General features: G+C 40.6%; 1 protein-coding gene across 3 annotated transcripts; it reads right to left on the bottom strand.

Annotated features, from left to right (window-relative positions):
• Window positions 1–112: 112 nt before the first annotated feature.
• LOC117254977 (galectin-related protein-like) lies at window positions 113–12,922 on the bottom strand. 3 transcript variants are annotated; one of them, XM_078166515.1, is made up of 7 exons: window positions 12,775–12,905; window positions 11,639–11,926; window positions 10,130–10,179; window positions 7,458–7,541; window positions 6,674–6,762; window positions 2,938–3,121; window positions 113–611 (listed from the first exon to the last, which is right to left on the bottom strand). In XM_078166515.1, exons 3-7 carry the CDS (start codon window positions 10,166–10,168, stop codon window positions 468–470), a joined length of 540 nt encoding a protein of 179 aa, XP_078022641.1. In that variant the 5' UTR covers window positions 10,169–10,179; window positions 11,639–11,926; window positions 12,775–12,905; the 3' UTR covers window positions 113–467. The 3 variants fall into 3 exon arrangements, with proteins under 3 accessions (XP_078022641.1, XP_033479361.1, XP_078022640.1); XM_033623470.2 differs by lacking the exon at window positions 11,639–11,926 and having other exon boundaries at window positions 12,775–12,922; XM_078166514.1 differs by lacking the exons at window positions 11,639–11,926; window positions 12,775–12,905 and having other exon boundaries at window positions 10,130–11,324.
• Between the last annotated feature and the right edge of the window lie 8 nt (window positions 12,923–12,930).

The raw sequence follows: 12,930 nt of genomic DNA, 5'->3' as shown, positions 1-12,930 counted from the left end.
CATGGCGTCTGTCGCCTTCAGTTAATCCCAATCAATGCCTTTATTTGTAGGAGACACATATAATATATACAGCTGCAGTGGTTGTGTCCTGTGGGCTGAATGTTATAAAAAATGGTGCCTCTAGTGACAGAAAGAGAAACCAAACAACAACAAAACAATAAACAGCATCACAATTACAAATTATAAATGTTCTTGAGACTTTTTGGGGAAGTTGGCGAACATTCCTACACAGTCAAAAATGACAGTTCCCACACAGTTTCCTTCAGTAGACCTTAAAACACATATTTCTTACTCATATTTACACCACTTTCTCCTCATGTTTAACATTTGGCACTATAAAGGGTGAATACAGAGTATGTTCAGACGAGGAGGTTTGTACTCAACAAAGTGATGACTCAAACAGTTTGAGATCCACATCTTCCAAAAAGAGGCTCGTGTGCAGAGTACTGAACACTGAAGTCTTTATTTCAAGCCAGTTTAGTGATGGTGATGCTTCCTTTGATCCATAACGTGTCGATGTCGCAGAGTGACGTCAATCTGTGGTGAAAGTCAAACAGCTTCTGTCCGTCCACAAACACGCGAAACCGACTTTGCTCACAGTGAATCTCAATCTGGGAGGAGAGGCGAGACACAAGTGGATGTTTGTGACATGTGAAAGTGAAACAGATTCAAACATGAATCATCCCTGTCAGATATTGCACTAATGTCAACATGACGATCACATTACAGCTTTAAAATGTGTCATTTTATGTACCAGAGCAAAATGCGACAGGTTCATGTGACCGTCTGTTTTCTAAAACTTTAAAACCCTGTGTTGGAAAAAAATAATTTAAAGTTTGGTAAAGGAACCACAGACTGTATAAAATAATGGACGTAGCCACAGTGAGGTCACCCGCTGGTTGTGGACGGTGGTTTTGAAGCCTCAAATTCAAACGTATTTGAACAAGAGGGTGGAGCTACGGAGGAGCGAGGGGTGGATCACAGAATGTGGTGACACCTTGCAGACAGCCTGTTAGCTCTCTGCAAGGTGTCTTAAAGTGGCCCGGACTCAAATATGCGTAACTTTAAGCCTTAATGAAATGTAAAGGGGTGAATTAGATAAAAATTCACCGCCTGTATAGACTCACAAGTCAGTCTTTAGACGCTTTGCTTAACTAAAGACTGATGACTTTCTCCCTGATTTTGTGTTTAGATGGGCGGATACAATTTCAGAGTTTAAAAAAACTCCCTACGTTGCAGAACCAACAGTAAATCTGCAGGGCGGTCCTTCGGTGGCTCGCTGAACTCTTGTGCTCGTAAACATAGTCCGACTAGAAACACGTGTAGTGGTACAAAATGGCTCAGCTGTGCTCACAGAAAACGCCGTCAAAGTTCAGTGGATGTTTGTCGCGTTTGCGGCGACACAATCTCGCCAACTAAAAGAAACAAACATAATCTTTTACAAGGCCATGACTCATCCGTCCGGCCGGACTATAGACTATAGAGGCAATCATCTTGTTGTTTACAAGGCGATTGCCTCTATAGTCTATAGTCCGGGTAGAAAACCAGCAGAGCTATATATATAACATATATATATATATATATATATATATATATATCACATTTTTCACATCACTGTATCACCATTTAGACTAATCCGATGTTTGTAAAGTCTATAAACACAATGATTGAACAAACATTACTATTTATGTGTGCACGTTTAGCTGGGCTAACCGTTAGCTGTTAGCCCTGTTAGCCGTTAGCGGTGTCTGTAATAGGTAATAACTCGTTAAACGGTCCGTGAAAAAAATATCTCTTCCAGCGGATATCTTAATTACAACATGATTGAGCTAGCAAAGCAGTTTTGTGTTGCTATGTGTGGTATTTATTCAGTTTTGGGAAATCATGATGTCTAGAAAACATCAGTGGCTGCAGCTGACAGGGACAGCTAACACTAGCAGCAAAGCTAACATCAGGACTTCATCTGTTAAAAGCCTCCTGTTGTCGGATACGACATGAAACTACTCCAGTTAGCTCAATCATGTTGTAACTAAGACATCCGCTGGAAAAAAAAAAAATTTCTTCACGGATGAGCACACGTTTGATAAAACGGAGTTAAATCTCTCGGCATCCATTTTCAAGCTCTCTGTGTGTTTGTTTCCTTGTGGACGAGAAAAGGGGGAGCGCACATTTCTGAGTAGGCGTGTCCTTTTCAAAAATGCAAGAGGCGTTGCTTTGTTGCCGGCCGTTTTTGCCGGTGTGTTAAACACACTTTAGAAAGGAGTGTCCCTGTCAGAAGGCGGAGATCTCTGATTGTCTGGTGGCGAGACTACCCCCGTACAGTCATCAGGGACGGAGAAATTAGCCATAGAGACCAAACCAGGCTGTAAACATGTTTATTTCTGCTGTAAAGTTGGGCATTTTGACATGGAAGTCTATGGGGATTGACTCACTCTTGGAGCCAGCCTCTAGTGGACATTAGGGGAACTGCAGTTTTTGCACTTGCCGTTTGGAAGGAACCAGTGGTTGTTATTCTTTTGATTTCAGCTCTGCAGACTGTCATGCTCATCACCTTTGGGTGGTGAATAAGTCTGTGTCACAGTACAAACAAAAATTAGGTGTACCTGACGTTTGGTTATGGTCAATAAATTTGTAATTTTCCATGTACGAGCCAGAGCTGGCAGCCTATCTCAGCTGACACTGGGTGAGAGGCAGGGTTCACCTTGGACAGGTCACCAGACTATCACAGGGCTGACACATAGAGACAGACAACCATTCACACTCACATTCACACCTACAGACAGTTTAGAGTCACCAATTAACCTGCATGTCTTTGGACTGTGGGAGGAAGCTGGAGCACCTGGAGGAAACCCACGCTGACACAGGGAGAACATGCAAACTCCACACAGAGGGGCTGCTGCCACATCTCAGTGACACAGATTGAGAGTTTATCGGTACCTTGAACGGCTGGTCTCTGATGAAGGGGAAGAAAGGCACGGCTCTGTCGACGTCTCCCCAGTATCCGGACACGCAGGCTCTGCGCAGGACTTGTCGGTCCCTGAATCGAACACACAGCTCCAGAGCCACATCAGGCGGAGGCTCCCTGGATGTTCCACGACCACATGTCAGGGCGATGTAGAACCTAACGGAGAGACAAGCTATAAATCGGACACTTAACTGACTTTATATAAAGGATTCAGGGGACACATTAACAGTAGAGAGCAAACAGAGGTTTCTCAGCAAACTCCAACTACCCACGGGTGGGTTATGAGTCAATGGGCCCCTGGGCACAGACAGGCCTCTCCTACATATGAGCAGGACACCCAGATGGTGGTTTTGCCTCTTTTGTTGTTGTAGTTATTTTGTCTCTCTTCGTGGTTGTTTCCTGAAGACTTTTTGTTGGCTTTTATGTCTTTTTCTGTCTCTTTTTTTGGAAATAAACCTTAACATTTTGACTATACACATACCAGCCTGTTCTCATTCCAAGGTCGTCAAATTCCACCGCTTTTGTCAGTGACTTTGGTGTCCGACACCAACGCCAAAAGCCACCTTTCCCGGTAGAATGAGATGCTACCAAGAGGCGTCAATTCAAAATGCGGCCGGACAGCATCTCACGTGGCGGTATGATATGCAGCTGGATGGCGTCATTTAGAAAAGCTGCCGATAACAAAATAATATGAGGAGCTGCAGGTGGGTCCAACACACCCTGAACTTTCACCCAGGAGGCCGGTGTTCGATCCCCATGTGAATGTAGAACCAAACCATGATGTTTATTTCTAAACCTAACCACAAGGTTGTGTTGCATAGTGTAAACTGACACACCGTCCTGGAACGTCAAACGCAGAAGGATACTGCGCATATGATATGTAGATATGAATGGCACTGACTAGGTGGTGATATGTGACGAGTTGGGATGAGAGGTTGCGCATACTTCCATTTGTACTGCTGCTTTTAACCAGGGTTTCATTTTATTGTAACTCCCATCATCCCCCAGGCTTTAAACAGGAGCATAACACTGACCGATATCGGTATGTGTTTCATTTCTGTGTGTTAAGATTTGACTCGAAGAAGGAGTGTGATTTTTGACCCAAATTTACCCCATACGGTATTTTTTACCTCACATCTCCCCCTCCGCCTCCTGAACTCTACAGCCCCCCTTCTCTTTTGTCTTTGTCCTGCTGAATGTCTGCGTCCATTACAGACCGAATCCTGAAATATCCTGATGGTTAAAATGCCATTTGGAACAACGAGTTTAATTGAAGTCTACGGTCCCACCCATAACTTCAAGAGGCAGAAATGTAATGTTTGTCTCGAGGGTGGCGCTAGAGGAAATGCCATTGTGTCATTAAAATCAAAATGGTTCATCCTTTTGAAAACACCAGTGTGGGGTGAATTAAGGGTGACGGGGACATACGGTCCAATGGGACTGTATAACTACATTTTGTTGATTTTCTCACCTTTGGTCAGATTTTTTATATTTTTTCCCTCCATCCATTTTCAACCGCTTATCCAGAGTCGGGTCACAGGGGCAGCAGGCCGAGCAAAGCACCCCAGACGTACCTCTCCCCAGCAACACTTTCCAGATCCTTTCATTCCCAGGCCAGATGAGATATCCCTCCAGCGTGTTCTGGGTCTGCCCCGGGGCCTCCTGCCAGTGGTACGTGCCTGGAACACCTCTAACAGGAGGATCGTGATCAGATGCCTGAACCACCTCAACCAGCGTTGGCAGGTGTACGATAATTATCGCATTTGTACGATAATTTGGCCCTCTGTACAATGTACGATCAATAATCCCAAAAAAGGCCAAATGTACGATAATTTGACCATTTCGTGAATGTGTGCTGTAATCAGTATGCCGTAGATTTTTTGTGAACCCTGAAGGCATCTATTCCCATGTGACATGTTTCCAGCCAATCGCGCTTTGCTTAGTGAGAGATACAGGTGACGTTTGTCTCAGAATAACGAGCACGATTGGCTGAATGGTCAGCTGCACCTGCCCCACGAGACGCTAGACTAGACCAGACTAAGTGAAGCAGGATTACTCTTTATTTTCTTGTTTGGTATCATGAATACAGTTTCTCTATGACAAAAATTAAACCAAAAAAGTAAAAAGAGTGACTATATTTGCCCATAGTGCATCATTAGGCTTGTTATTTATTATGACGGGTGTACGATAATTTCCCTCACAATACGATAATTTTGAGTCTCTGGTACAATAACACTACATTTCCTATCTGGCAACGCTGACCTCAACTGACTCCTTTCGACACTAAGGAGCAGCAGCTCTACTCCGAGCTCCCTCTGGATGTCTGAGCTCCTCACCCTATCTCTAAGGCTGAGCCCAGACACCCCAGCGAGCGTCTGGTGGGCAGGTCTTAGGCCATGGGGCCCCGTCAGGCTCAGCCCAGAAGAATAACACAGAGCCCTGGCCCTGTGGGCCCACCATCTGCAGGGACAGAAAGCAGGGTTCAGTGCATCGTGTGCCGGGCTGCAGGCAGGGGCGGGGCCCTGGGGTGCATGGCGTCGCGGACTGACTTGCAGACATGAGCTTTAGCTAGTTTTAATCATAAGGTCATTATATTGTCAAAGCTAATATATTGTACAAACATTTGATGGAAACATGGCCATGATGTACTACTGCTCTAAGATCAGTAAAAAATGTGCTCATGTCGTAACCCAGGTTTTTTACAGTAGTTATAAAGTTTACGTAATTTCGATTTTCCCTTACACGCATCGTGAGCAAGTTTCTGGTAGACACCCTATAAAAACTCCTCCCAAGTGTAACCGCCCCCATGGCAACGGGCAGGTGTCTAAGAAAAGTTACACCTGGAGAGGCAAGATAACTTTACGAAAATTGAAGTGGGTTTGAGATGAGTCAGCAGAGTGACGGAGTGCTGAGTCACCGTGTGAAGGAGGTTTTGTTGTCGCCTATTAACGTGGATATTCTGGTGAGTTAGCTCATTAGCCCGGGAAAAATTCCTTTGTTTAACATTTTGGTGTTACGTCATTTTATTTCATGATGTATAGAGCAAAAACTAGTCTAGTATTATGTGTGAACTGAAGCTATGTGTGTCCTGTGGCAGATATTAGAGACCTGTTTAGCCGCTAACACGCTAAGATGCTAAAGGCTAAGCTAAATGCTACATTCATAGCCGCTGCTGTAGCTTCAGTCCAGCTCACAAAGTAATTATGTGTAGTTGTAATGTGTTAAGTTAACATGTGTACGCTGTAAAAAGTGAACGCAGTGTGTGAATGTGCTTCTGAAATTATAAAGTATGAAATAATCTGTGCCATTTGGGGTCAGTTTACTCAAAAGATTATGTCACACCTCCTTTGAATATGATATAACTTTATTTCCTCCTCAGATGGATCAGTAACATCTTTGGTATTATCGAAAATTAGTATTTGTTGTGCTTTTTCTCTAATTAATAGCAAGAAAGCTTACAGAAGGAGGAAATTAAAAAAACTGTCCCAGTCACCTTTAGTTCACCTTATTTGAAATCTGGTCATGTGTTTTCAAAATCTCTCATGAACCAAAGTGTAGGTGAGTTGTGAATGTTAGCATGGTGGTGGCACCTGAAGATATCCATTATGATTCATTCCCAGGGGACCATGAGTATCCAGTTAGTAGCAGTGCAGTGAAACTGATGGGAGGAGGACGGATTAATAAAAGAGAGAGGAAGTTATATTTTACCTGTCCGGACAGGAGTCCACAACACCCACCACCACAACCTTCTTCCCTGGCCGCATCCCACTTGTGATGTGACCTCTGAAAGGAACCACCTGAACACACACAAACATTTAATGACGACAAAAAGATGAACAGAAAATGTGATGAATTATTCTGGAGTCGAACTGATTAAAGACAAAAGACAAGAATAATGAAAACATGCAATTAAAAAACTGATCGATGGAATAAAAATGATAAATGCTGTAAAATACAAAGTCATTAACATCATCTAATTTAAATAACAGAAATACTAGTAATATATAATATTATAATAAATCTTATTTATAGAATGCTTTTTAAAATAAAGTCACAAAGTGCTTTACATGGTTGATCCTGGATTTAAAACATGCAGAATTCAAGCAAATAAAATGAGGCAATTTTAAGAAAATACATCCAACAAAAAGATAAAAAGATAAAATACCATCACTGAAGATAAGCAACTAATTGCCCTGTAGATTGCTCTGAGGTACGGCAAATCAGCAATTAGAGTAATACAAAATAAAAGAGTAACTGCTGACAACACAAGATAAAAACAATAAAGATAATCAAATGAGACATATATGAAATTAGCAGTGTGCTGAAATTAATAATTAGTTTTTTAGAGTTATAAGAAGATTTAAATGTCACTGATTCAGTTTACCATTATTAAAACTCAATCAAGTCTTTGGGTCAATGTGAGGGAAAAATATTTTGAGAAACATGCTGCAACATTGTGAAAATAAAATTGTAATTTTGAGCAAAACGTTACCAGATTTCTCTCGGCTTCGGTGTCGGGAGGACGAACACTCGGTTTATTCTCATGAGTCGCACTTCTCTGTGGAATGGTCCATTTCTGAAGGACAAAACATAAATGTAACTTCACTGGATCAGTGCTGCATTTCCAAAAATAACTGAGGATATTTAGATTGTTTGAAATCACTTGGCCATTAGATTTTTCACTGCCCTCTTTTAAAGTCATCTCTCAAAACTCACTTCTACTGTCTGGCTTTCTCCTGACTTTTCTTAATTAGTTCTCAACTGTTGTCATCTGTTCTTTATGTGCACTTTTATTTGTGAACTCTGTGAATTTATATTTGATTGTTTTCGGTTATCTTTTATTTGTCCTCATGTGCGAAGCACTTTGTAACAGGTGTTTTTCAAAGGTGCTGTATAAAATAATGATTATTATTAATGTTATCATAAGTATGTCAAATTTTGTACTCGAGCACAGTGCTTGTATCTGTATTTCAGCTTCTTCCTTAAAACGTACATTACATATTTATATATTTTTCAGGATAGTTTTATTATTTATATTTTCCAGAATAAAGAACATCCCAGTTGAATACATTTTTTGATTTAGCATTATCTCTGTCTATAAAAACGTCAAAAGTTAAAGTATCAAGTAACATAAACTGATATGAAGACAGTTCGTACCCTTCAGAGAGTTTTGGGTAAAATCAAATCAAATCAAATAAAATTAAATAGAAATTAAATAAAATAAAAATGAAATTAAATTAAAATACGATGAAATTTGAAAAAAAAAAAAAACATAAAAGTTTTGTATTGTATTTTGTATTTAATTCACTGATGCTGACACTAATTTAACGGAATGAAGTCAAAGCAGCACATAGCTTGACGTCACATGCCCTGTGACCAGCACACGCTGCGTCACATCTGACTAAAACAGGAAGTTGAATGAGTTCAGCAGGTCTTACCTTCAAAATAAAGCTATCTGTTCTGAACATGTTGCTAAAAAGGTTCACAGATCAGGTTTGAATCCAAGGTGAAAAAGAAAGTTCCTTTATTCGATGTAGTGAAATGCAAATTCAGAATAAACCACCTAGAATAAACACCCTCAGTTTTTTTTTTTGAATGAATAACATTCAGCTGAAAAGACAAAAAAAAAATTCATCACTTTTTGTTTTTTGTAAAAAAAAAAAAAAAAAAAAACATTAAAAAATCAGGATTTTAGAAATGCTGAGGCCACAAGTCCCACTTCCTTTGGTACCTCAAATCTCTAAAAATATTTTTTTAGTCACAAAAAAAATCTGTGTAAATGTCTTTATATATTTTCTGTCAAACTAAATTATATTTTCTGTGAATAATATCCCTCTACACGAGGGTCGTAATACTGTTTCAAAGCACTGTTATTATATTATATTCCTGTTACATACCAAATACCAAATCCTTTTTTGAAATTAATTATTTTATTTTATTTTATTTATTTATTTATTTTGCCAATAATGTTTAGATTTAGCAGTACTGAGTTATATAATCATCAGAAACTCAGGCATATTATATATAACTTATTTGTACTTTGTGAATGCCATCTCAAGTCAATAAAACCCCAAAATACAAAGAAATACAAACCCCAAAACACAAGGACATGACCCTGGTGTCCTCCAGTGGTGTAAGAACTACTCAGTAACACCACAGTGTAGAAATACTCTGTTACAGCTAAACATCATTCATTCAAATTTTTTTTATTATTATTTTTTTAAAGATATTTTTTTGGGCCATTTAGCCTTTAATGGATAGGACAGTTAAGTGTGAAAGGGGGAGAGAGAGGGAGTGACATGCAGCAAAGGGCCACAGGCTGGATTCGAACCCGGGCCGCTGCGGCAACAGCCGTGTATATGGGGCGCCTGCTCTACCACTAAGCCACAGACGCCCCGCATGCATTCAAAATCTTACGTAAAAGTATGAAAAAGGCACCAAAAGTAAAAGTATATGCAGAACTGCCTCTTTCACAACAATGTTTGATATTATAGGATTAAAATTATTGATGCATTCATGTGTTCATCACTTTAATGTTGCAGCTCATAAAGGTGGAACTCATTTTTTTTAAATTATTTGTTACACTGTTGGGTAAATTAATCCACATAAATTATCAGTTAATTATATATTTATTGTATTATTAACTTGTAACTTAAGTTATCACATAAATGTAGAGGAGTAAAACGTACAGTCACATAAAATGGAAATACTCAAGCAAAGTTCAAGTACCTCAAAACTGTACGAAAGTATTTATACTGTCTTCATGGTGCTTAAAGTATTACTGTAAAAAGGTAAATACTTCCCTACTGAGCCTCCTGAATACAGTATGTTGAATTGTTTTACATTACTTAGTTAATACATTTTTAAAAAATGCTGCCACATTTATTTGATGCAGCTTTTATTTTGTTAGTTCTGACCAGAAGTTGGCGTGTTTCATTTCTGGTAGTTTGACAACAACGTGTTTCTGTCCAAACTAACAGAACAGGTTTTCAGTCACCTGAGAATTAAAGCTGCAGATCAGAAAAGTCAGTCTGATGTGGGGTTGGGGTTAGACGTGTACTGATCAGGCTCCTCTGCTGGGCTGGTTTATGTAATCTCCCTCACCTGCTTCCTGTTGCTCAGGTGTGTGTGTGTGTGTGTGTGTGTGTGTGTGTGTGAACTCACCTTCCTGCCCTGCGCCGTCACTCTGTGTGTTTCAGCCATGTTGAGTCGACCTGAAGGAAACAAACAGCAGAGAGTGAGCTGCACGTCCAGTTTGTCTGCCTCCTGTCGACTGAGTCCACACTGACGTAACAGCTTCAACCTGCCTCATTACACTCCAACACACACACACACACACACACACACACACACTGCTGTGTTAATCAGCTGCCCCTGCATGCCTTTCTCTCTCTCAGGTCAATAACAAGAGAGCTTATTGTGTGAGGCTGTAGCTGCAGGCAAAACCCCAAATATTAAATCCTCCACAGGTCTCTCTCCCAGCTGACTGAAAATACTTTACACCTTTTATTTATTCCTGAAAACAACAAGTCTCTCAGACTCATTATTTACTGTAATAATGGCAGAAAAATACATAATTGTTAACAATAAAGCAGACAGAGAATCTTTATATTTACCTGTACGTCTGATGACAGAGAGCCGAGCTCACACAGCTGCACTGTCAAATATTTGACTCTACGTTTACATTAAAGCAACAGCCAAAAGATTATCAGGGATGCAGCCTTTGTCAAATATGCCCCAAAGCTATTGAACACATGACCCACAGATATCAGGGAAGCTAGCTCATGAAATATTTTTAAAAGAAAGCTAAAAACATATTGTTCACTTTAGTCTTTAACTGACTTTCGTCACACAGGTCTGACACTCTTTCTTTTTGCTCCTCACGCTGCTGCAACTCTTTTAGAATCTCACTTGATTTTATAATTTATAGTTTTTGTGATTTTATGAATGAGTTAAGCCATGATTAAAATGTTATAAATGTCCTTTAACACTCACCTGCCTCTTTATTAGGTACACCTGTTCAACTGCTCGTTGACACAAACAGCTAATCAGCCAATCACATGGCAACAGCTCAAAGCGTTTAGTCATGTAGACATGGTGAAGACGTGCTGCTGAAGTTCAAACGGAGCATCAGAATGATGAAGAAAGGTGATTTAAGTGACTTTGAACGTGGCATGGTTGTTGGCGCCAGACGGGCTGCTCTGAGTATTTACTGGGATTTTCAGCACAACCATCTCTAGGGTTTACAGAGGATGGTCCCAAAAAGAGAAAATATCCAGTGAGCCAAAATGCCTTGTTGATGCCAGAGGTCAGAGGAGAATGGCCAGACTGGTTCAAGATGATAGAAAGGCAACAGGAAGTCAAATAAGCACTGGTTCCAACCAAGGTGTGCAGAAGAGCATCTCTGAAGCAACAACACCTTGTCCAACCTTGAAGCAGATGGGCTACAGCAGCAGAAGACCACACCAGGTGCCACTCCTGTCAGCTAACAACAGGAAACTGAGGCTACAATTCACCAAAACTGGACAATAGAAGATTGGAAAAACCACATTCAGATGGAAGCATGGATCCATCCTGCCTTGTATCAACGCTTCAGGCTGCTGCTGGTGGTGTAATGGTGTGGGGGAGATTTTCTTAGTACCAACTGAGCATGGTTTAAACACCACAGCCTACCTGAGTATTGTTGCTGAGCGTGTCCATCCCTTTATGACCACAGTGTACCCATCTTCTGATGGCTACTTCCAGCAGGATAACGCACCATGTCACAAAGCTCACATCATCTCAAACATGACAATGAGTTCACTGTACTCCAATGGCCTCCACAGTCACCAGATCTCAGTCCAATAGAGCACCTTTGGGATGTGCTGGAACGGGAGATTCTCATTATGGATCAACTGTGTGATGTCATCATGTCAATATGGACCAACATCTCTGAGGAATGTTTCCAGCACCTTGTTGAATCTGTGACACCAAGAATTAAAACCTGGTATTTTGTATTGTCATCATATCATTTCACACGTCCAACCCATCAATAAGCCCACACACTGATGACGGATGAAAGTCAGTGTTTGTTGAACCCATCCACCATCCGTCCTGCCTGCCTCGGTTGGACTTTCGGTGGTTTAACTTTTGTCCTTGTCCCGCCGTGTTTCCCCCTGACGCTGCCAGGCAGTGTTGAACTGTAACAGCAGCTGGCCATGTATCGTACCGACGTTAAAGGACGCCTTTTTTCGTTGGTTTCTGACACTGCAAGTCACTGCCCGAGTACTGGACTTCAGTGACTTCAGAGTAAGACGGGGCTCTGACCGCTAAATATCAACACAACTTTTGAGTAAATATGAAGTTGATAAACTTAAGTAAGTGTTTCAAGGTGAAAGCAAATCATGTTGGTTTTACTAAACTTATTGAGTTTGTCAGATTATAAAGGACTCATAGGATTTACTCTCAAAGGCCAGAGTTGGAACTACTCGAGAAGATGCATGCAAATTGTTACCTTTATGTTTATAAGTAAAAAAAAATTAACTAAAGCTCGTTCCTGCACTTTCCCATGAATAATGGGGTATTTTATTATTTCTGGGGTTATGTATGCCAAAGTAGTTTGAAATATTTTTTCTGCATAGCTTTAATGAACCAAACTATGTCTCTCCCTCAGGTAGCTTTGCTGTAGTTCAACTTCGTCCAGTGTGAAGGAACTGGAAGCTTGGCTTCCACAACGCTGGTTGTGAGGTTAACTTCGGCAATAACAGTTGTTAGTCTCACAGTTTATTTATAAAGAGAAATCACGAACAGAATCAAGCCAAAGAACTCACCTCACACGCCTGCAGCTTCACCAACAGCACAGTGTCTCTATCTTTGGCTCTGCTGGTTCATTTTTAAACACTGAAAAACCTCAAAGTCTTGTCGCAACTTTCCTTTTCATTCTCCATGTGGAGAGTAAAAGAATGGGAGGAAGCAGGAGGACATGA

The sequence above is a fragment of the Epinephelus lanceolatus genome, chromosome 3, assembly GCF_041903045.1.
Source record: "Epinephelus lanceolatus isolate andai-2023 chromosome 3, ASM4190304v1, whole genome shotgun sequence".
In the NCBI taxonomy this organism is placed as follows: domain Eukaryota; kingdom Metazoa; phylum Chordata; class Actinopteri; order Perciformes; family Serranidae; genus Epinephelus; species Epinephelus lanceolatus.
The sequence above is the reverse complement of the archived record's forward strand: the minus strand, read 5'-3'. Positions and strand labels throughout refer to the sequence as shown.

What these genes read in the sequence shown, in the direction of transcription:
- LOC117254977 (XM_033623470.2), bottom strand. Translation starts at nt 10,168, where the DNA reads ATGGCTGAAACACACAGAGTGACGGCGCAGGGCAGGAAG. An exon ending in TGACGGCGCAGGGCAGGAAG is followed by an intron (nt 7,542 to 10,129) that starts GTGAGTTCACAC and finishes TTTGTCCTTCAG; the next exon opens with AAATGGACCATTCCACAGAG. An exon ending in CCGAAGCCGAGAGAAATCTG is followed by an intron (nt 6,763 to 7,457) that starts GTAACGTTTTGC and finishes GTGTGTGTTCAG; the next exon opens with GTGGTTCCTTTCAGAGGTCA.